This window comes from Ambystoma mexicanum, chromosome 8, assembly GCF_040938575.1.
Source record: "Ambystoma mexicanum isolate Mex_15411 chromosome 8, UKY_AmexF1_1, whole genome shotgun sequence".
Lineage (NCBI taxonomy): Eukaryota > Metazoa > Chordata > Amphibia > Caudata > Ambystomatidae > Ambystoma > Ambystoma mexicanum.
In genome coordinates, this window is record NC_090929.1 from 1,680,294,427 (window position 1) to 1,680,319,598 (window position 25,172).

A 25,172-nucleotide genomic window follows, 5' to 3' on the forward strand; every position below is an offset into this window, starting at 1 on the left:
GGAAGAGTGAGGAGTGAGTTTAGGGTACCCTGTAGCCGGCGAGGTTGGTTGGAGTGAGAGTCAATGAGGATTAGGTAGAATTCCCAGGAGTGGACTTGAGGGCAGAGAGGTAGAGTTGCAGGTCCTCATGCGAGTGGGTACATTTCCATTTGCACAGCAGCCAACGCATGCCTGTGTGGAGAGAGCATATGAATGAGGTGACCTATGGCTGAGGATGCTGAGACTTATGGGGGAAGTAAGCAGTGGGAAGAGAGAGGAAGATGAGTCATAAAGTAGGGATTGGAAGCTGGGAAGGCTTTGTTTGTCGAAGAGGCATCAGGTGTGAAGGAGGAGAGTGAGAACTGTAGGTTAGAGAGAACGTGGGGAATGGTAGAAGGTTTAAACCTCATTTTAGTATTAGGTGAAGCAAGTGGTGAGGGAAAGTCAGAGGGTGGAAAGGAGATGGTGATGGAAATAATTGAGTGAACAGATATGGATGGTGTGAAAGTAGTATTAGTGGCTGAGAGAGAGGTGGGGATGAATAAGAGATCCAAACAGTTACCTGCTGTGTGGGTAGGTAGGATATGGATAGAGTGGAGAGCGTGTGTGCTAATACAATACTGTAGTTCAGATTTCTGAGAAGCAGTTGGAGAGGGAAGGTTAAAGTCACTTAAGAGATTGAGGTGATGTTTAGTAGAAAGAGAATCAAGGAGTTGTCCAAGATCATCAAAGAATGGTCCAGTGGGACTAGGAGGGGAGGGCGATAGATGGAGATCATGTGAACCGAGTAAGGCAGAGCAGTAGTAGAGATGGTCACAATATACAAAAAAGGCAGAATAGCCCACCTCGAAAATTACTGCCCGATCTCATTATTGGATTGTGCACAGAAAACGTTTGGGCAAGTTCTCCAAATTAAATTACAAAAGTGGGTAGAAGATTCAAGGATCATCAGTGATGCCTAGGTGCGATTTCGCGGGGGCAGAGGCACAGTAGTCCACTGCTTTTTGCTCTTCTTATTAATACAGAAATGTACTAGATTGTGCAAAACAAAATTATATGCCATCTTCTTAGATCTCAAAACTGATTCAGTACCAGGAGAACCTCTGTGGCAAGTTAGGGAGGGCAGGGAAGCACCGGTTCCACTACTTGATGCAATAAAACTACTATATGTGGCGGATACACAGGCCATGGTTCGCTATGGGGCTGGTGGGGAACAATCAAAACCATGTGACGTGCAGATGGGGGTCCGCCACGGATATGTCTTGGCCCTGCTTCTCTTTTCAATATACATCCAGAGAATAGTGGATGCTCTAGAGGCGGGTGTCCTGGACGCACCTAGGATTGCATCAAAGAGGTAGCCAACCCTTTATTTCGCAGATGACGCAGTGATCCTCGCAACGTCACCAAAGGTGTTGAAAACATCTCTTGATATTATTATGGGGAAGTGCAAGGATCTTGGATTAGAATTGAATGCAAACAAGACCAACGTGATGGTTTTTAAACCTTCTTTCTCTAAGTCCTGTCCCAGGAAAGCCATAGAACATTAAAAGTTGAGCTCAAAGAAAGTGCTATGAGACAATCTATCGCAAACCTAGAGGCAATAAGGTTTTCGCTGAAGAATGGGTCAGAATGTCTCCCTTGTATTATGATGGGAAAATGTAAAAACATCTTGGATGATATTCAACCACTGTACGAACGGTCCTTATACATGCGTTTTAGGTTGGGTATACTGCCTGCAGCATGGTAAACCTGTTCGTGGTCATCTGCGAGATTTTGGGAATGTCTCCTTTGTAAATCAGCAAATGAAACATTAACCCATTTTATGTTAACTTGCCCTACCTCGTTAGCCTTAAAGCGAAGGTCCTTTCTTCGTAGGTTTCACTGACTGAATCGAGGATTAGAAACACACGGAAAGCCATGCAGATTCTAACTTGTACCATCGAGTGGAGAGTGGTGTTCTCCTCTGCTAAATATGTGCATCGCACTTGGTTATGAAGTAGGAGGATGTTGGGCAACATTTAATTTAACAATGGTGTGAGGCAGCAAGCTTGCTCTCGTCACTGGGGGGGAAGGATTGTAAGGAAATTACTTTTTATGGTTTGATTTTAATTATCATGTGTTTTAAGGTTTTAAGTGTATTTCGCTATTGGGGAACTATTTTTGTAATAACATTCTAATATGATGAATTGTGCTGAAGGTCTATACCGAATAAGGCAACTGAAATGAATGCTTATGAGTAGAGATGGTGAATTCAAAAGAGGTAGGAGAGGACGTGGCATTGGAGATGTGTGAGGCATTGAGGCGGGAAGAGTAGGTGTCCGACACCTCCACCTCTGCCAGTCAGTCGAGGAGAGTGAATGAAGGATAGTCAGGAGTCGTGTAGGGCTGCCGGATTGGCAGTGTCAGATGGAGAAATCCAGGTTTCAGTCATAGCAAGAAGGTCTAAGGGAGGAGAGCTGAAAGTAGTCAGTGATAAAGGGCATTTTGGTGCATGCAGATTGAGCATTCCAGAGTGTAATGTTCAGGTGATGAGGTAAGGAAGAGTAGAGAAGTTGAGTCTCAGAGGAAGAGATGTGAGGTGGATAGGTGTTAGAGAAGGTATGGTTAGCTTGTTGGCTTTGTTTGTTGGAAGGAGGTAGAAGAGAGATGGAGTAGTGGGAGTTTTGAGTTGTGAGTTTTATAATAATAATAATTTAGTATTTATATAGCGCTATAAACCCTCAGGCATCTGAGCGCTGCTTATTACTACCCACAGTGTATGGTGCTCATTTATCGACCTCAGAAGGATGAAAGGCTGAGTTTGGCACTGCCAGGATTCAAACCTGCGTCGGCAGGCTCTGCATAGATGTCGAAGCGAGCCTCTACTCGCTGTGCTATCTGTGCTATCGGACCAGCTAGGAATAGGAAAGGAGAAAGTTGTAGCGTGATTTGAGAAAGCATAGGGAGAGGTGAGTTGGAGGAGGAGCAGGAGTGAATGCATTATAGGTGAGTAGTACAGTGTGGAAAGACAGTACATTTATTAGGAAGCTTGTGTTACTCACAGGTGCAGGTGTATGCAAATAGCTGTTTTTAGTGGAGTGTTGGAGTTAGATGTGAATGTTGTTTGTGTGCTGTATGCAAGGCATTTTTGTGGCAACCTGTTGCAAATCGGGGCTAACAGGGAACACATAATGAAATAGAGAAGTATATAGTAGCAACCCTTAGCTCTGTCTTCCCTTAACACTGGCTAACAGGGAATACAGAATTAAATAGAGAAGGGTATAGTAGCAACCCTTAGCTCTGTCTTCCCTTTGCTCTGGACGCCGGGGTGAATGGACGTCCAAAGGACAGTGCTTATATACACAAAGTAACCCAGAAGTAACTTTGTAAGAGGTCACAGAAGCAAGTCCCTAGAACGCTTCTTTTGGGTCTGCTGACCTCTGCAGGCAGCCTCAGGCAGATGGAAAGAGGGCTTCTGGTGGTGTTGAAGTGGGCTCTATGTTTCTCTCAGCCCAGTTGAAGCCCCTTTTGGAGGGGGAAAGACCTACCAAAGAAAGCGGTTCTGGGGTCAGAGGTCACATGGGTAGTGCCTAGATCGATTCTAGGTGCTTCCTTTGGGCCTCCTGACATTTGCAGGAACCCTCAGGCATATGGAAAGAGGGTTTCTGGTGGTGTTGAGGTGAGCTCTGTGTTGCTCCTAGCCCAGTTGAAGTCCCTTTTGTTACGCCAACCTTTCCCTGGAGGTCTCTTGAGTAGACTCAACCACCCTGGATTGTATCTTCCCCCTGTGATGCTGCACGGTGCTGCCCAAATGCCTTAGTAATGCCCTGCATCTGTGGCTCTCTGCCCTTCACCTGGTGAAACCTTTCTTGTCCATTATGATGCCCCACCACATACCCATGTGTCCAGGATACACTGTGCATTTCCTGTTCAGAGCATGTGCCAGTTCTTGGTCTGTCTCTTTCTTCTTTGTCTCCTTTGTCTTAGGATGGTAGAAGATATGATGTCTGTCTGTTCTCTGTTGTAAGTACCTCTATCATAATGGCCTTTATAGCCCAACTAGTACCATACTCATCCCAAACTGCAACCATACCCAGTGCTCACAAATTTCAGCCCCACCACTCTATCAAACATCAGTCATGTCACACGCTGCAGCCCAGTCAAGCCCTCCAACATATCTCAGCCCCCATCAGGCCCCAAAACCAACTTTGATTGCCATCTCCCCCTCCATCCAACCTCACACACAGTTACGCTATACAGCCATCCTCAGTCCTCATCACACCTGATTTCCAACCCCAATCCTCTCACATCCTCCAACCAACCTCCATCCACATCACACCCTCTAACTTCACCCGAAACGTACCCACTAAACAAACTGCATCCAGGTCACACCCTTTAATCAACTTCCCCCAATACTTATCACACCACTCAACCACAGTCCATGTGTCATTCAATCCCCATCACACGTTCCATTATCATCACCCCACCCTGTAACCTCAATTCCCATTGCTCTGTTACCATCCTCATTCCTGATGACACGCTCAAAACTCAGTACATATATGCACCACCCTGGTCCACTTAACCACCCATAAACCCCATTATACCACCTTCATCTACTTCAAACTCTATATCCAACCAACCTCAGTCCACAGCACACCCTCTACATGACCTGCATCAGCAAGGCAGTCTTTACCCGCCATATCTTGCCCATGCCTGGACTTTCACTCAATCACTACTTCGCTACATTCTCTCTATCCAGTCTTTCTCCATCCCACGCATTCCTCAACACCGCCTCCCTGCTCTCTGACTTCCTTTATCCACACATCTCTGTCCTGAACCCTCCTGGGGCTTCACCAAGCCTCATGCTACCCCTATTCCCACCGGCCTCAAACCAACTCGTCTACTCCTCTTCACATCTGGTCCCCTCGTCTCCACCTTCATTATCTCCTCTGCTTTTATGTCGGCTCATCATTGTTGTATTTTCTGTGGTGTATATGTTATGTGGTTCTTGTGTGTGGGTAGCATGGCTGCGGAGTCCTTGGCTTAGGGTGTAGATTTGAGGAAATGACTGTTTTAAAGTCTTGCATGTTCAGTGGTAGTTGACACGCATCACTGTCCTCTTCATCTCATATCCCGCAAAAGAGAGCTTTCCCCAAACACTAAGAATAGATCTCGTTCTGACACATCATTGATTTGTGGAGTATTTTCGGAAGTTTCTGGAAACCGCAGATCCATCTGGGTTCTTCAGTGTAAGTGCCTGTAATAAGACCATGTTTGACAAAGTCTGCAGCAACTGGGCACATTATGATTTCTGATCACACCCCATCCATTTGAAAGAAGAAGCTTGAACATATGTTCATTAGAGATGCACACAGGGTATTGTGTGGTCATGGAATGTCACGAGGAGGTGTGCTCCTTGTACAATGGCCACTGCCTAGAAGAGACATTCGAGGACACCAACCAGTTAGATTGGAGCATGTGTGAGATGTGTTCACAGCATGCGATAAGGCCAGAGCAAGTAAGCAGGATATGTAATATAGACATTTGGGAATGATAGGCCTGTGTGAACCTTCTGTAATCATCTCTACCCAGAGAAGACACCAGCACATGCAAGCAGCCATGTACAGACGCTGGACTGTGGTCCCATCCCAGTTGGGAGCTAGCATAAAGCAGACCTATGTGAGCAGTGGGAGTAGCTCCTGCCCAGCTGAACCATACCAGGGCACACCGTGGTTAGATCAAGAAAACAGGCCTGTGTGAAGAGTGACCAGTAGCCACTGCCCAGATGAGACTTACCAGGGTGCACATTAGTGAGACCAGCTGAGACCTACCAGGACACACCCTGGTGAGACCAGGAAAGCTGCCTGTGTGCTAATTGGACAGTACCCCAGCCCAGCTGAGACCTACCAGGACACACCCTGATGAGACCAGGAAAGCAGCTTGTGTGAACATTGGACAGTGCCCCTGCCCAGCTGAGACCTACCAAGATGCACACTATTTAGATCAGGAAAGCAGGACTGTAGGACTGAAAGGCCAGTAGCCTTGCCAAACTGAGACCTACCAGGACGCACATTGGTGAGACCAGGAAAGCAGCTTGTGTGGACATTGGACAGTGCCCCTGCCCAGCTGAGACCTAGCAGGACAGACCCTGGTGAGACCAGGAAAGCGGCTTGTGTGACCATTGGACAGTGCCCCTGCCCAGCTAGCAGGACAGACCCTGATGAGACCAAGAAAGCAGCCTGTGTGAACATTGGACAGTACCGCTTACCAGCTGAGACCTACCAGGACACACCCTGATGAGACCAGGAAAGCAGCCTGTGTGAACATTGGACAGCACCCCTGCCCAGCTAGCAGGACACACCCTGATGTGACCAGGAAAGCAGCCTGTGTAAACATTGGACAGTGCCCCTGCCCAGCTAGCAGGACACACCCTGATGAGACCAGGAAAGCAGCCTGTGTGAACATTGGACAGTACCCCTGCCCAGACAAGACCTAGCTGGGCACACCCTGATGAGACCAGGAAAGCAGCCTGTGTGAACATTGGACAGTGCCCCTGCCCAGCTGAGACCTACCAGGACACACCCTGGTGAGACCAGGAAAGCAGCCTGTGTGAACATTGGACAGTACCCCTGCCCAGCTGAGACCTACCAGGACACACCCCGATGAGACCAGGAAAGCAGCTTGTGTGAACATTGGACAGTGCCCCTGCCCAGCTGAGACCTACCAGGACAGACCCTGGTGAGACCAGGAAAACAGCCTGTGTGAACATTCGAGAGTAGTCCCTTCCCAGCTGAGACCTATCAGAACACACCCTGATGAGACCAGGAAATCGGCCTGTGGGACCACTGGATAATGCCCCAGCCCAGCTGAGACCTACTAAGACGCACACTATTTAGATCAGGAAAGCAGGCATATATGACTGAAAGGCCAGTTGCCTTGCCAAGCTAAGACCTAACAGGACGCACATTAGTGTGACCAGGAAAGCAGCTTGTGTGAACATTGGACAGTGTCCCTGTCCAGCTGAGACATACCAGGACACACCCTAGTGAGACCAGGAAAGCAGCCCGTGTAACCCTTGGACAGTACCCCTGCCCAGCTGAGACCTACCAGGACGCACATTGGTGAGACCAGGAAAGCAGCTTGTGTGAACATTGGACAGTACCCCTGCCAAGACAAGACCTAGCAGGTCACACCCTGATGAGACCAGGAAAGCAGCCTGTGTGAACATTGGACAGTGCCCCTGCCCAGCAAGCAGGACACACCCTGATGAGACCAGGAAAGCAGCCTGTGTGAACATTGGACAGTGCCCCTGCCCAGCTGAGACCTACCAAGACAGACCCTGGTGAGACCAGGAAAGCAACCTGTGTGAACATTGGACAGTACCCCTGCCCAGCTGAGACCTACCAAGATGCACACTATTTAGATCAGGAAAGCAGGACTGTAGGACTGAAAGGCCAGTAGCCTTGCCCAGCTGAGACCTACCAGGACGCACATTGGTGAAACCAGGAAAGCAGCCTGTGTGAACATTGGACAGCACCCCTGCCCAGCCAGCAGGACACATCCTGATGAGACCAGGAAAGCAGCCTGTGTGACCATTGGACAGTACCCATGCCCAGCTGAGACCTAGCAGGACACACCCTGATGAGAGCAGGAAAGCAGCCTGTGTGACCATTGGAGAGTGCCCCTGCCCAGCTGAGACCTATCAGGACACACCCTGGTGAGACCAGGAAAGCAGCCTGTGTGATCATTGGACAGTAGCCCAGCCGAGACCTATCAGAACACACCCTGGTGAGACCAGGAAAGCAGCCTGTGTGAACATTGGACAGTACCCCTGCCCAGCCGAGACCTACCAGGACATACCCTGATGTGACCAGTAAAGCAGCCTGTATGAACATTGGACAGTACCCCTGCCCAGCTGAGACCTACCAGGACAGACCCTGGTGAGACCAGGAAAGTAGCCTGTGTGAACATTGGACAGTACCCCTGCCCAGCTGAGACCCACCAGGACACACCCTGATGAGACCAGGAAAGCAGCCTGTGTGAACATTGGACAGTACCCCTGCCCAGCTGAGACCTAGCAGGACACAGCCTGGTAAGACCAGGAAAGCAGCCTGTGTGACCATTGGAGAGTGTCCCTGCCCAGCTGAGACCTACCAGGACACTCCCTGTTGAGACCAGGAAAGCAGCCTGTGTGATCATTGGACAGTACCCCTGCCCAGCTGAGACCTAGCAGGGCACAGCCTGGTAAAACCAGGAAAGCAGCCTGTGTGACCATTGGAGAATGCCCCTGCCCAGCTGAGACCTACCAGGACATTCCCTGTTGAGACCAGGAAAGCAGCCTGTGTGATCATTGGACAGTACCCCTGCCCAGCCGAGACCTATCAGAACACACCCTGGTGAGACCAGGAAAGCAGCCTGTGTGAACATTGGACAGTGCCCCTGCCCAGCTGAGACCTACCAGGACAGACCCTGGTGAGACCAAGAAAGCAGCCTGTGTGAACATTGGACAGTACCACTGCCCAGCTGAGACCTACCAGGACACACCCTGGTGAGACCAGGAAAGCAGCCTGTGTGAACATTGGACAGTGCCCCTGCCCATCTAGCAGGACACATCCTGATGAGACCAGGAAAGCAGCCTGTGTGAACATTGGACAGTGCCCCTGTCCAGCTGAGACCTACCAGGACAGACCCTGGTGAGACCAGGAAAGCAGCCTGTGTGAACATTGGACAGTACCCCAGCCCAGCCGAGACCTAGCAGGACACACCCTGATGAGACCAGGAAAGCAGCCTGTGAGAACATTGGACAATACCCTTGCCCAGCTAGCAGGACACACCCTGATGAGACCAGGGAAGCAGCCTGTGTAACATTGGACAGTGCCTCGGCCCAGCTGAGACCTAGCAGGACACACCCTAATGAGATCAGGAAAGCAGCCTGTGTGAACATTGGACAGTACCCCAGCCCAGCCGAGACCTACCAGCACACACCCTGATAAGACCAGGAAAGCAGCCTGTGTGAACATTGGACAGTGCCCCTGCCCAGCTAGCTTGACACTCCCTGATGAGACCAGAAATGCAGCCTGTGTGAACATTGGACAGTGCCCCTGCCCAGTCGAGACCTAGCAGAACACACCCTGATGAGACCAGGAAAGCAGCCTGTGTGAACATTGGACAGTGCCTCTGCCCAAGTAGCAGGACACACCCTGATGAGACCAGGAAAGCAGCCTGTGTGAACATTGGACAGTGTCCCTGCCCAGCTGAGACCTACCAGGACAGACCCTGGTGAGACCAGGAAAGCAGCCTGTGTGAACATTGGACAGTGCCCCTGCCCAGCTAGCTTGACACACCCTGATGAGACCAGAAATGCAGCCTGTGTGAACATTGGACAGTGCCCCTGCCCAGCTGAGACCTAGCAGAACACACCCTGATGAGACCAGGAAAGCAGCCTGTGTGAACATTGGACAGTGCATCTGCCCAAATAGCAGGACACACCCTGATGAGACCAGGAAAGCAGCCTGTGTGAACATTGGGCAGTACCCCTGCCCAGCCGAGACCTAGCAGAACACACCCTGATGAGACCAGGAATGCAGCCTGTGTGAACATTGGACAGTGCCTCTGCCCAAGTAGCAGGACACACCCTGATGAGACCAGGAAAGTAGCTTGTGTGAACATTGTAGAGTAGTCCCTGCCCAGCCGAGACCTAGCAGGACACACCCTGATGAGACCACGAAAGCAGCCTGTGTGACCATTGGAGAGTAGCCCTGCTGAATCTATGCATAAAAGGGAACCTCCTGGCCACAGTTGCCTTAAGGTGCACTTGGGTGGTACTGCTGCCCTGGCTGGGGCAATGAGTGGGGCAGGAGAATCATTTTTAAGGGCAATGGACATGGGGAAACCACTTATAATGAGCATTTAAGGGTCTCCATCTAATGAAGGGACACAGGGATACTTCCCTTCCATTGAACTGCACTGAGTAATGGGATGGGGGCTGTGTTGGGAAGGACCTCCAATGTCTTATGCCTAGTTGTGTCCTGACTATCTTCTCTTGTGACAGCTCAAGTCTCTGCATACACCCTTTAAGCTCCTTGGTGCGTTGAGGCGTAGGAATGAGTTTCTTTAATGCCTGTTAACTCACTGCACCCCAGTTTACAATGCCCCCCACAAGAGATGCCCTTATGCTCCTGCAGAAAATACCCTGCCCTTAGAGGTGGTGTGTATGATGCAGGAGATGCAGTGATGCTGCAAGCAATGTCCTGCTGCCTTGACTGCCCCTGCAGGCCATGGCCTGATGCCCCTGTAACCATGCACTGTCGCAGTTCTTCCCAGGTAGGGACTGGCCTGACTGTCCTGAAAGTGTTGCCTTTAAGCCCAATCAGCTTCTGTTGTTGACGCTTTGACATTGTTCCCTTTTTCTGCAGCGATACATTTAGGGTGAAGAAGTCCCCGAAGCGGTCGGCTCTCTCGGACCCGTGCTCGCAGGTAAGGCTGTCACATTTGTCTGTGTGCATGTGGGTGTCTGTGTGTGTGTGTGTGTGTGTGTATCAGATATCACTTCTTCTCTCCCCTTGTATCCTCGTCCAAGCTGCCTCCTCCTGTGTTTCTCTCCTTCACACATTCTCCTGGGCTATTTATGACTGTCTAATGCCCACATATTCGCCTCGCTTTGAAGCGCCTGGCTCTGCCTCTTTTGCTTTTTCCTTCATGTTCATCTTTACATGTCTCGATAGTCGTAGGCTTCACCTATGTTCTCCCTGTGTGAGTGAGGCATGTAATGCAATGTACATATGGTTCGATGGTTGCCAGAGCAACCTTCTGAAACCTTGTGGGTGCTTATAAAACCCTAAAGATAAATAAAATAAAAATACATTGGAGCCAGCTTAAAACACACTAGTTTTGTACTCATTTTACAGTTTTGAAAAGCCCCAGGTGGTGGTGGATGGACTTATTGTGGCTTCAGAGGACTCTCACACAGGTCTCCTCTGCAGAAAGGTCTGCTGGAGAAGAGTTCCTCTCATGTCAGGCTTGGGTGCGCTCACTCCAGGTTGGCTGGTGTGGGATAGCTGTGGGCTAGGATGTGTTATTGATGGGATGTTATTAGGTCCTATGATGCTGACAAGGCCCCAGGTGGGCCGGGGTGAAAGCCTGAAAACCTGGTATGGGTTCCTAAAGGTCTGGCAAAGCCCCCTTTAAGTCATAACATCTTCTATACAGCTCACAAGACGTTTTCTAACCACACTGGGTCAGGTCCACCGCCAAGTCCTGCTAAAGAGAACCTGCACAAGAAGGGGATAATCACCAAACTATGAATAACATCACCAGATTCTCCAAGAAAGCCTAGGACCTTTAATAAACATATACATATTTTACTATTGTAACGGCTTCTTCCCAAACTCACAGTAATGTTCAACCACCCACAGATAACCAAAATGTGTTCTCAAGCCACCTCTAAAATGCTTACCACATCAACAAGATTAAACAATAACCTGGGTTTCCCAAAGGTTAGTCTACAAGTCCAGGTATGGCACGGAAAAGAGACCCACCACAGGACTCCAGCTGGATTCAGAGGCCACCTGGATGGTTTCCCCAGTTGTGTTTTGTGCAAGAGCTGTTCAACCCCAAGGAGTACAAGGAAGAAGGTTTATTGATCTGTTAGACATTGGGGTTTAGAGCCCACAATGAGCAACACAGAGAATGCCCAAGGAGATTTGAGGGCAGATCAGCCTCCCAGAAGCCTTGGTCGCTGGTGCTTTGGCATCCTCTCCAAACCAGAGAGATCTGGTCTCCCAGGAGCTTTGGGTGGTGGTGTTAGAGACATGGGGATCTCCAATTTCCAGGAGACCAAACAATGGTAGCCTTAAACCCTTCTTTGAAAATTCACCCGGGTTCAACGAGAGCAGATTTTAGGTGGGTTGAGATCTGCTTCAGTCACTCAATCCATATGAAGAAGGTGTTATGGTATTTACACTCAGACCAGTCTGGAGGGGGTATAGAGACTGGTAGGTTGGGGGCACCTACACTGAGGGCGTCGACCCACCTATAATGAAGCATTCAACCAATTGGAAATGGTAAGCGAAGTAACCGCTCAGAAGGTGGAGGTGAGGCTGGTTCCATGTGCTATACTAGGTTCCTCTTTCCAGCCTTGGCTGGAGTCCTACTACATCTCGACCCCAATACCCAGGAAGAGGTCAACTAAAGTTGTGGGCCCACCATCCTTTTTTGCCCACACTGGAACCAGAAAATAAATGCATGGCTTACAGGGAAAGGTTCCCCGAAGGAAACTCTGCCAACTCTCCCTTGCCATATGTAGCACCAGGTGCACCAAAAAGCCATCCTTCAGTGGTACATATGGGTCTCTGCTGATGGGCTTCCGGTCTACAGGAAAGCCGAAGGGCAAGTGGCATTGATACGTCAACAAGAGATCCTCTAGCTGCAGTTCTACCGAACTGGCCCCTGCAACACTTGTGGCTGTACATGATACTCAGTGTGTAGATTCCACACGCTATGGAACCATAGAATGGGAGCCCCTCGCTCTCTTACCATATATGTTACTTCAGAGCCTGGCATCACAAATGGCAGCATTACAGGCTCCAGATAGTGGGGCCACTTTAGATGAATACAAATGTCATTAGGACACAACCTTCAAACCCACAGCAGAAAATAGGACTGGCAAATATGCCTTTTAAACTCTTGTGTTCCTTCTCTGGTCTCAAATAAATCATGGATTGGAGAATGAGGGTCAGTTTAAAATTGTCTCTTGAGTTCCCTGTTAAACTGTAGGCCCCAGACAAAGGAGGCATTGAAAGACACACTGGCCCCGACTTTGTCTTTTACAGGAGTGTTCTCCACTGGCCACTCCAGAAACGCCACCAGTCATACCAACAGATGACCACGCTACCGATGAGGAGAAGCTGGCGTCATCCGTCACCAATCAGAAGTGGACCTGCATGACCGTGGAGCTGGACTCCGATAAACACGGCTATCCCGAGCCCTCCGACCTGAGCTCCTTCGTCAATGAGAATAAGTTCATCTCCCCAGTGGACGGTGAGATGTGGGGGTGAGGGTGGGCTGTGGGGAGGGGTGTGTGAGTGGTTGTTTGTAGAATGTAGGTGTAAGGAAGCCATGGTTTCAAACAGTGAAGACAGACACAAGTGATCACAGTTCAAGGGTGTTTATTGAACTTCAATGGGTTGGTTGATCACCTATCTAACCCTAAATCTAATGATGGGAGCAAGCTACGACCATCAAATAATAACAACTCAGTCCTAGTGGAGTTTCTGTCAGAAGAAAATGGCCTATACTAATAAACCTATTGCCAATCCTTACTTATAAATACAAATGGTGTGGGAAAATGATGTATGCAAAGGAAAAGTGTTCAAGAAACAATATGTCAGGATAGTTGAGCAGTTGGCTTGCCTTCCCACGTTTTCAGCACGGGACAAGGGGGCACACTCGAGCTCCATACACTCTCTGGCTTCTCTGCCACGAGGATGCACTTCAAAACATAAGTATCTGGGCCTTCTGCACCAAAGTTTCTTTCCCAATAAAAGTCTCCTATTGTGGAGTGCCTTGCGTAACAAACAAATACCAAAGTTCCTTTCTCATCAGGATTTTCGCATTCACAAGTGCTCAGGTTTATTGTTCACCATGGGTCTCCCTCGGTCGGGCTCAGACCCCCTTAAACACAAGTTCACAATTGGTCTTCCTTGATCAGGCTCGGACCATGGGTCTCGCATGATGGGCTCGGACCTTATAATCTTACTTTCTTTGTTTTCTTTTTGATTTCAAAATTCAAAGACTTTCGACTGTGCAAAAGATTTTTCTTAAACCATTGCAGGACCACTTCGGTTCACTTCATACATAAGTTTCACTTTACTACTTTTGTTTCTGCCACTTCGTGGCTGGGTACATCACACAGAGACCTTCAATTGAGCACACCTGTGGTGACGGACCATTCTTACTTTGTTTCGTACCTTCTCTGATTCATATTAATGTTCAAACATTCATCAGCAATTCAGCTTTACTCGCGTCTTTCATCACACGTGTTAATATTCTTCGCTCTTGTGCTCTTCATACAATTTTGCCGCTTGCAACCTTGACTTCAACACAGACCGGTCTTGCATCAGTCTTCCCAACTCACCGGCTGTGTTGATTTCTCTGACGCTGCTTTGATCCTTGATTAAGGACAGCACCACAGCGGCTGCTGCTCCTCCCCGACTCAGCCAGTCATGCAGGAGGGCCCCAGGTATCTCTGACACACAATGCAGGATTCTTCAGTCTGGTTTCCTTGCCTTACGCCTTTTAACCTGAAGGTTTCTGGAAAGTAACTGTTTCTCACTGGAAATGTCAAGGGTATCTCCTTCCTTGCTCTCCCGTCTCGGTTTGCCGCCTTTCTCCTCTCGTTAAGCTGCCATCTGAAAAACGCTGTTCCTTCATGTGCTTGGCCTTGCTCCGAGTGTGCTCTCGTGCTCCAACCTTTTATCTGTATGGGGAAGCTTAATGGAAGACAGGTGTGAGTTGTTAGCCGTAATTGCCCGACTTTGCCTGGCCATAGTAGTGGGACATGTCAGGTACAATGCTTGGGTTTGAGCCTGTTTTCTCCCAGAGCGGGCTGTCTGTGTGAAAGTGTTTGTGTCGGGAAGGGGGTTGAGGGGAGTCACAGTTCCCAGACATCCCAACTAGTAGGATGGAGTAAAGGTGTTAGGGGGGATACCACGTCTCGCCATCAGGTGTCCTACTCCCAATTCCCAAAGACTCCTCACCAGGTGATCCTCCCGTACTGGTCCACCCTCAGGGTCTGGATCCAAAGGCCCTGGCCACCTGAGAGAGATCCCCAGGGACTAGTGGGTGAGAAACCCTCTGGTTTCTCACACAGGGCACTCTTTAAATAATTCCACTCTTCCAATCCGTTGGGCTCATTAACCATAGGTTATTAACAAAAATCAATTGGGGCGGATAAAAACCCAAGCTGCGCCACCCCTTCCTGTTTTCTTAATGTACTCTCCCTAAAGAGGCTGATAGAATAACAAAATGTATGTTTTTGAAGACTGCTCCAGGATCCTGCTGAGGTACAATGATGAAAATCCAGTTTTAAAGACAAGTAATTTATTGCTAATCTTATAGGAGAATAATCTTGAGATGTGCTGCCACACATGAAACTGACGCAGCAAGTTAGCGCCTCTTACAGACCGGATGATCTGGGGCAGGTTCCTCTCTGCGTACGAATTCCCCAGACCTAATAGGCTTTCCGAGGCAAATGTCTCCCAGCAAACTGGCCAATTCCTCAAACGAATAGACAATCTACCTCTGATTTTGAATGCTTGCCGATTTCTCGATTACAGTTCTTTTCTGAGGGGATGCAAGAACAACATACTTCAAAAATGAAACTTAGAAAGCACTCATTCACCAATGGGCCTTTTTTTGAGGTAGATGCCCTCATCCCACCACCCAAAATTCTGCACGAAACAGTGTCATTTTCAGACTATGCTTACATGAGTCGAAATTAAGATTTTATAAACAGGAACTAAAACTAGCTCCTGGTTGCCAGGCATCACCCAGAAGGCAGGAGCTGCTGCTGGGGAACCAGAAGCAAATATACAGCGCACAGCAAATATAACTTCCACATGAATGGACACTTTTTGCCCATTATGTATGATCCATTATGTTTAAATGTGTACTAGCTGTGTCCTTATTATTCTTTATTTACCTTCTCAAGCACTCAAAAATAATGTCACATTTGCATGTTTGGCACAAGTTGGCCTCTGGAGTCAAAAGTAGCTTCTGGTGGCTGTTTGTTTTAACCAAACCAGGCTCTCCTAGGGTACAAGCAGGAGCTAAATAGCTCCCAGCAATTCCAAACCCTGTGCTTACAACCACAAATGCACTCCCTAGTTGAGAACATCACCTGAGCCATACTCTAACAACAGCCACAGCCCTGTCCCCTTTATTAATGTAATTGGGCAATCAAAATCCTCTCCCGCCTTTACAGAACAGAACCCTGCCCAGTAATAGCTCAGCTGCTAAACTACCGTGACCAGGACCTAATCTTGGCCAAGGCTCGCGAGCTGGGCGGGCTACATTATAAAGATGCAAGAGTTTCCTTTTACCAGAATTTTACGCCTTCAGTTCAGAAGGTTCTCCTGTCATTCCTGGCAGCTAAGAGACTACTGAGAGACCGTGGGATACAGTATGCAATGTTATACCCGTCCAAGCTGTGGGCGATCCATGAGAACAAAACTCACTTTTTCACGTGCCCAGCCGAGGTCATTACATTTGTGGAATCTCTCCCTACGCCTTAGAGAAGGGGGAAGGTTCTGGCTGTTCGTTCTCTGATACTGGCCTTTTGACAGCGGCGGTTTTTCCGGCTATCAATGTTGCTGAGGTGGCCCCAGTTTGTTTAATGTGCTCTGGCTCCCGGGCCAGTAGTGGTGGGAATGTTCCAATGGAACGAAATGGGCTGATGGCTGTTTATCCTGGAATGGTTGGGCTTGCTCCTCCTAGTGCGATCTTGCAGTCGGAGGTCGTGAGTGGTCACAGAGTCTGCTGGCCCCTGGCGGTTTCCTAGTATCATTTGTTTAAGAAGGGTGGGGATGTTGGGGGGTGCTCCATTGCTAGTTGGGGCTAGGCAGTGTGGGTTGGGGTGGTGGGGGGACGCTATCATGCAGGTGTTTTGGCAAGTGGGGGAAGGTAGCGGGAGGGGGCGACTGGGAGGGCTTTTGTTGAAAATGGATTCACATCTAATTCTGGGTGGTTGGCACATAGTTACAACAGGTGGGAGACGCGGGGTGGCAGGAGCACAGGAGAGTGGAGCCGGGCTGAATATCGTGCATAATGACTTATGTCGGGAAGCAATGTAATAAGCTGGAATGTGAGGGGGTTGAATAATCTGTGTAAGACCAGGAAGGTGGTCAATTACTGTGAGCGCCACGGCGCTAAAGTGATCCTCTTGCAGGAAACCCATTTGGCCGAGACAGCTAATGAGGGGGGGCCAGGGTGTTGGGCTTCCACAGGTGCTATACCTCATACTCAACCTACTTTGCTGGGGTTGTGACACCCATTCATAAATCGCTTTGCTTTCACTTATTGGAACATGTTATTGACCCACAGGGCAGGTTTGTGATTGTGTCGGGTAGCTGGGTCCACACCTTGGTGACATTTATTAATATCTATGGCCCTAACATAGATGACCATGTGTTTTTTTAAAACTCTCATGTCCAAAAGCTCTAAATACATGCATGCTAATATTGCTTGGTCGGAGGATTTCAATATCACATTGCAGACCGAGCTGGACAGATCTTCAGGGTTGGCACGCTATTTTCCTCAGTCGACGGCCCAGGAGTGACGGGTATGGCGGTATTGAGACTGGTGGACGTCTGGTGCGTACTCCACCCAGGGGAGCGGGACTTTTCCTTTCACTCGACGGTGCATGGCACATCGTTGAGACTTGACTATGTGCTGGCTAGCCCACAGCTGATGCGGATGACACTAGATTCCTCGCTGCTCCAGAGGACCTTGTTGGATTACTCCCCAGTGTTGTGGGTGCTGGATATGGGACGGGAGGCAGTGCTGAGGCCCGCTGGTAATTTGAGGCTGCGCCCCTATCGGGCGTTGTGTTCCATAACGAGGTGGTGGAGGTTGTGCGCTCGTATTTTGAAACCAACATGGGCTCCGTTGGGTCGATGGCATCTGTCTGGGAAGCGTTTATGGTGGTCCTCCGTGGTAGATGTATGGCTTTGGAATTTGGGGTGTTGAAAACAATTAGGAGGCAGCTGACAGATCTTGAAGTGGTAATTAAGGCAGGGGAGGCCGTCCTGATGGTTGCAGACGACGCAGGGGCTAGAGTTGCACTGCAGGAAGCTCTAGATAAATTTGTTGACGTAACGAACCGGGAGGTTAAGTACCTGGGGCGACCTGCCATGGCATGCAGATACGGTGAAGAGGGGTGGCCGGGTCGCCTGCTGGCAGCAGTGCTAAGGCGTGAAAGTGGGTGCCCAGATATTGCTGTGATACGCACGGCTGAGGGGCATGTTGTGGTGGAATCCGATGCTATTCTGAGTGCCTTTAGACAATACTATGAGGGAGTTTATACATCCAGAGGGTCACCGCCCACTGGGGAGGTGACTGAATACCTAGAGGAGCCTAATCTACCGCGAATGAGCATCAAGGCTTGCCAGGTACTGGCTAAACCGATCTAGGTCGAAGATATTTTGGAGGCGGCGAAGGCTCTCACAAACATGTGAGCTGTATGTTGGGTGTCTTTCAAGGATCCCGGGGGCGGGGCAGACATTTCTGACTACCAGTATGATCATAGCAAGGAAGTGTATACTGCTGCGGTGGATCAGCCGGGCCCCCCCCTCTACCACCTGGGTGTGGCTGGATAGTATGGTTAGGTTGGGGGGGGGCTTGATAAGGAATATGGACTTCTGTGTGGGCCTCGAACCAGGCTGAAGAACATTTGGGGCCCCCTCGAGGCATACTTAATAGCCCAATGCCCTGATGCCGGCTTGGTGATTGTGATGTCCCCGGACTGAGACTTTTGTTTGCTGCTTACCCGCCTCCGCCAGTGTGGAATACCACTGTGGTCAGTTTATGTAACAGACATGTTTTAACTGTGCCTACCTTGTTTATTTGATGTAACAATTCTATGGTTATGACGCGAATCTACCTTTTATAAATAACGTTTTTTTTAAAAAGAGCACTCATCATATTGGCTTTGCCCATGATCATTAATGCCATTAATTATGTATGGCTACTGTAAGAAAACATGCATTCATTTTGGCTTTGCTTCCAATTCTAGCAAAATCATATGACTGGGAATGTGCCGGGAGGCGCAGTCGCATTCCCTATGCACATTTGACCCCTTGGCTATCCATCCTGCATCCCCTGGGGGCCATGCAAAACTAGGGAAGCAAAACACCCTTGTCCATGGATGGCCCACAGGGCCTGCATGTTGGAGTATTAGGTGTGGGTCTATTTGACCTAAAAGATTTGACCTAGTCACATTTGATCGAATTTATTTGACCTTTTTTTCAGTCTAAAACCGAAGACCCCCGCAATCCCTCTCCCCCGACTTCCACTCAGCCTAATATATACCCTTACCCAGCCCCATGTATATATTTAATTAAATTTGAGAGAAAAAAAGGTAAAAATAAATTCGGATCAAATGTTTTTAGGTCAATTATGCTAATACCGGAGTATTGTACTTATGAAAGGGAAAACATGTTTCCCTACACAGTGAAAGCCAGTCCAGGAGCAAATGCTCATCTGTTTGCTGCATCCGAGAACACGCTAAGTGTTTTCAATGGACTGGCTTTGCTCCTCCATAATGGCTGGCAGGTCAGTGGCTCATCGCCCATTATGGACGACCCATCCAACTTAAATGGGCAAAAAAATGACTGGTTACATATAGATCATAATGAGTTCAGCTCACATTCAGTCCGACTCCAGGTCCGAAAGAGAAATAGACCGAAAGACACCTACCAACTCTAGAAAATAAGAACTCTGCAAACTACACAGGACTCAGCGTGACCTGTGAAAGTACGCAGGAGTGCAGACTGTGAGGGACTCCTACGTCGATTGGGACCCCACTGATCTGCGCTTGAAGTGCTATTCGTTACTGCAGGGTTCATTTACCCAGATCTCTAAGAAGCGTGAGGAGACTGCAGAAAGAAAAGAAGAAATTCCAGAAATTGGAGAAATCACCTTTTTTCAGGGTTCTCTGAAGTGTACACGGTTCTCACTAAAGTTTTGCTAGCACTTGAACAATAAAAATAGATTGTGTAGCGAAGAGAGGTCTTTATACTCCTATGGCGGAAAAGCCTTCCTCCACCCACTACTGTGGATGGGATCAGAGAGTCGTTTTTCTGTAACCAAGCCAATATTTCCTGCTCGATCTCACCAGACCAGAGCCACTCTGCTGCCAGAATGATAGATTTCACCCCAGGCTTCCCTGGGCAGCCTAATGGACCGTCATTCGAAGGGCTGTCACCTTTGTTGCACAAGGCTAGCCAAGGATGGCACGCAGAGACAGATAGATGGTGCCTGCTCAGTGCTATCGGATAGCTTTTGCAATTTCATCCTACTGGGAAGGCCAGTGTGATCCCAGCGCCTGCTTGTAGCCAGCATTGCAGCACCCTGTCAGAGACACTAAAAGGAGGGGTTTCTCCATGTTAGGGAGAATTTTCATTTTAGTGTAAATTCCTCCCACCTTAGAAACCCCCATCTCATTTGCTGGACTTTAGGACTTTTTCATTTTAACTCTGGAGTGAGTGAGACTTTTCTTTCTCACTCTCTCATTTACCTGATTTGGATTATGTGTTTCCACTGTTTTTGGAGTCTGACAAACTCCATAGGCAACTACTTTTTGTATGGGGACACACAGCACCTTCAGTGCAGTGTCACAGAGAAATCCTTTAGATTTCACATACGGTTTAAATACATTTTCTTGTGTGAACTACAGTTCCCAAGAACAGTAAAGTGAAATTGATTTTACTTACCTTTTCTCTTTGTAGGTCCAGCACACCCCATCATATGTGGAGTGCTGTGGGGTTACCTAGCAGCCCCCTTTCCTACATTCTCATGTGAAAATGTTATATTACCCTCACTACTTTAAATGGCTGGTGGCAGTGGTTTAATTTTCCTACCATTGTGCGTTTCTACCGCAGTGTGAATCCTCAGCTGCATTTCAGCACCCATGAGTGACCATTTCGTCAAAATGGTCCCGGTCTTCTTCTTTTGCCATTTTCTGTTTGTGAGGTCTTTCATGGGTTTTACTCTATGCGATCAGCCAGGTTTGAGCCCTATGTTCATTTTGGCTTTGGAGGGCTTCAGCCCTGAAGCTCGCCTCTGGCTCCAGTGTGTCTGGAAAGGCAAGATGTGAGGTAGGTTCCCGAATTTCCCCTGTCCTTTGTCTCTAGGAGTGCCTGAATGCAGCCATTCCTGATTGGCGGTTGGCTGTCCTTTCAGGACAGCTACCCTGCTGTGTGATTGACAGCCCAGGCTGTGCATGAAGGGGAGAACCTGCTTAAAAGGCAAGGTTTTTGGGACTAGAGGCAGAGTCGACCACTGGAATAAATATCCGACAAAGAAACCGTGAACGAAGCTTGCTGCATCCTCCTGGACCTTTGAATTGCCCGGTGAAGCCCTGCTGATGTGCTGAAACTCATTTTTCAATTCGACAGAGAAGCTCCAGAAGGGACGACTTCTTCCCTTGGGTTAGTGGCACCAACTAACCCCGAGACGAACTCCACTGGACCATCTTCCCTGACTGGCTGTACTTCTTCGCGGGCTGCAAGAACTGAGTGACAGGCATCAAGTAATCCGTAGTCGAGTGCAATGTCTGAAATCCAGCCAGAAGCTCCAGGAGTCTCCTATGGACCCTCCAGAAGCAGGACAGCCAGAGCCCGAGTCCCCTCACCAGAGGGAAGGATCCAAGGAGTGAAGACAGCCCAACCAGTATCCGAGATCTGTGTCAGTGCTGTTTACTAAGCGCTGAAACCGCGAAGTACAGCTGAACCGAAAAGAGCCTGCAGCCAACGACCTCCCAACTACCACTGCAGGAGCCCTCCAGACATCCTCTCTCTTGTCCCCACGACTGAGTCTCAGGAACACTGGGTCTACACCGCTGTAACAGGACAGAATCCAGCTGGACCACTCTTCTTCAAACCAGAGGTACTGTTTAGACTTGGGGTACTTACCTGATTGTCTTTTAGCCATGCTTTTCTCAGTTGGGAATTGCCGTGGCTTACCTTTAGAGTTGATTCCAACTCTTCTTCCACAGGCTTAACAGCTTGTGACCCCATACATGATTGTCTATCAAACTCTCTAACTTTATTCAAGACTTTGATTCTATGAAGAGCCTCAGCTCCATAGACTGTTTCAAATTGCCTGTGGCTGTCCTGGCTCCCTGCAGACTCTTCTAGCCCATTGACTTGGATATTGTTTGTCCCTGATAGGTAGTACCTTGTTTCAGACTGTTATTGCTGGGAAAGGCTTGTCTAGATTTCATTGGAAGATTTAAGTGTCCCCACATATACTGAGAACCTGTTAAACCTTTTTCCTTCCCTAAACCTTTCCTTTCTGGAACCTCAGAATCTGAAAAGTATAACTAGTGTGATATATAAATGCAATTACTGTCCTTGTGATTGAAGTCACCTCAGGGTGTAGGAACTATGCAAGAAGCATATCCAAAGATTTTCCACTGCCTTGTTTTGATTCTGAAAAGTATTTTTAAAGTATATGTACATTGTTACCTGTATTGCAGTTTTAACGAATGCTTATTTAAAACATGATTTTAATTAAATAAATAACTATTTATAACGGAAACCTTGAGTATAAGTGTTACTTGGCTACTTGTATTTACGGATTTCATTTGTACAGCTCTACAGCTCACATTTACCCCTTTGAGATAGGCCTGGCTGCTCAGTCACACTGCCAACTTGTGTAGTACAGACCTATACCAAAAGCTGGGTTTCCTAATCCCAAGCAGATAAGTGACTACATCAATTCTTACCAAACACTCCATACACAAGACAAAGATCACAAGCATTGATAGGTTTCTAGGGAGTGTCATATCCTTTAAAAACTCAAAGGCAAACAACTGTCAGAAATTCAACAGAACGTTCCGAGGGCAGAACACTGCACCACCTCTGACCCTGGCTGCCAGTCTTACTGAAGAGGGTAGTGGGCGAGGGGTATGTGGACCTTGATCACAGCCATGATGGCAGGCTGGTTTGGCCCATTCTTGGACTGGATAGGTCTCTTGCTTTAAACGAGTGATTGTGCCCACTTTTCCTAGGCATAGCTTAGAAGCGGAAGGTCCATCTTTGATCAAAAACACAGTGGGTGAAGACAGGGGTGTTACTACCAATCACATTCATATCACAATAAAATCATGGTACATCACAGTGCAACCGTTTTAGTCACAGGTTTGCATTGTAAAGTGGAACTTGCAACAACATGCTGGATCTGCAACTTACGTATAGGTTTGGATTTGTTAATCACTTATCCCTTGAAGGACCCTATGCTGTTTTTTCTGTAAGTTACGCTTGGTCTTCCAGTTAATAACTACAATCATATCATCTATTACAGGATTCAACGCATGTTTCATGCCTTAGGCGCTTCCTCTGTACTCTGTTCTTTCTGCACCTCGTAGGTCATGTCTTCAGCTGTGTCAACTTGTAGATATTTCCAGGGTCTCTTGTAGTAGTGAGTGCAAATTGTGGAGGAGTGTAAACTATGCACATATTTCCTGTGGACCCGTGTGGACTCTTTGGCTTAATTAGTAGGCAAGGTTGGATAGCTACTTGACCACAGGGCAGCCTGTACTTCGACAGTTCGAATTCTAAGGCAGTGCAGGCTCAGCCTTTCATCTTTCTAATGTTGATAAATCAAGTTCCATTAAAAATGGGGTAATGGCACATGCTACCACAGCGATTAGAATGTTATATAAGAGCACAATGTCATTATTTATTTATATAAAAACCAGCAAAGTTTCCTTTAAGGGATACATGGTTTAGCATAAATAGGATCTAATCAACAGACACAGTTGCAGATCCAGTGTGATAAGCAGGCAATGTGGGAGAGCGGGGTAGTGAGAATGCAAGTTACCTTCATGATGATCCAGGTACTTTTACTCCATAGTGCTCCCTCCTTCACCGCTCCCTTCTAGCCACCCCCAACGCCAAACTATATGAGTGTTTTGCATAAAGCTTCTGAACTAGTGGTTGAGTCCGCAGGGCTGTATATAAACTGTGGGTGTGGATCTGGGGGGATTGGAACCCCTGTTGCATGAAGTAATGTCAATGGGAGTACCACAATGGCTTTGAAGGCAATATTCCTTTACTTGAGACATGGGTGACAGTTGTGGCCCGGCACGGCCCATTTGTGTAAGTCCCCACAGTTTTCTTCTTTGCCATTGACTTACAGTGTTCCTGTCTCGTCCTCGCAGACCTTGATTACGGCAACTCTTTTGAGATCGAGTACATGGAGAAGACTGGACCGTGCTCCCAGGTACGTGTCGACGACTCAATGGGAAGACCTATGTTTCCCGGGTCATGGGTTCTGTGGTAAAGTCTCTACACCCGGCTATACACAGACCCTCCCGCTCCACCTTGAACGAGGTCTGGCAAAGATTCCCATCACTGTCAGTGCTGGTCGAGGGCGTATACTACCATGGTCAGATTGGGAGCAGATGCTGTTTTCGGGGGTATCTGGTCTGCACACTTCCCTATATCACCATTTTATCTTTATAGTGACTGATCACACCAATCAAGAAAATATTGTAGACTTTACAAAATCTATAATGACAGCCATTAAACATACAGACCAACTGTACAACCGTTGTACATGATGCACAATATTTAACATCTATCAGAGAGCATTATCTGCACTCCTCGGTTGATGCTAGGTCTAAAAGCAAAGTCCCTGCATGTTGATCTTTTGCCCTTTCCTTTCTCTCTAGCACGAAGATGACATCACCAAGAAGAGCCTCTACCTGATGTTCGATGCCACCAGCGAGAGCCCCGTAAAGTCTCCGCCTGTACGGTTCTCCGACTCCACGACGCCCGGCTCAGGGTATGCAACATGTAGGGTTGGAGTTATTGTGTGGGAAGAGGCAGTGTACAAGGCCACATACAGGACAATACTAAACCAAGAGGAAGCAGTTTTGTACACTATGACCTCATACAGAGACATTGTTTAGTATGAAGTGAAAGCGAGAAGGAGACGGTGTATAGTAGGATATTAAACAGAGAGAAGGTCTTGTATATTGTGATATTAAATAAAGTGGGCATTGTATAATACAATATTAAGATTAAATATTATAGCAAGGAAAGGACACTGTGCATTGTCTGATATTAACCAGCAGGGGTATTTTACAGTTTGATATTAAAATGAGAAAAAGGCCTTCTATAGTATGATATGAAACAGCAAAGGAGCTACTGCATAATACTATGCTATTAAACAGAAAATATATTAAACAGAGAGAATGTTATAATAACAAAAAAGGAGGTCTGCCATAGCATTGTATTAAGCGGCAAAGGAGTCCTTGAAAAGTGCCATATTAAACCCAACAAGGAGGTCTTGTATAGCAGGATCTGGAAGAGCAGATGAGCCCTTGCATTCTATATATTCTTCTCCATGGCCACATCCCCTTACGCAGAAACATCCTTACCCTGAGAACCAATCCCCCCTCTTCCAACATTCTCAAAGTCTCCTGTTTT

The 25,172-nt window shown here is 48.0% G+C and overlaps 1 protein-coding gene across 9 annotated transcripts in view; it reads left to right on the forward strand.

The window, feature by feature from the left end:
* The window catches only part of TACC2 (transforming acidic coiled-coil containing protein 2), a 984,629-nt gene that overhangs the window by 754,279 nt on the left and 205,178 nt on the right, over nucleotides 1-25,172 (forward strand). For all 9 annotated transcript variants that reach the window (XM_069611973.1, XM_069611974.1, XM_069611969.1 and 6 more), the window contains 4 exons: nucleotides 10,374-10,434; nucleotides 12,789-12,996; nucleotides 23,900-23,961; nucleotides 24,413-24,525. In XM_069611973.1, the coding sequence (XP_069468074.1) occupies nucleotides 10,374-10,434; nucleotides 12,789-12,996; nucleotides 23,900-23,961; nucleotides 24,413-24,525 (444 nt within the window). The remainder of the gene's footprint in view (nucleotides 1-10,373; nucleotides 10,435-12,788; nucleotides 12,997-23,899; nucleotides 23,962-24,412; nucleotides 24,526-25,172) is intronic.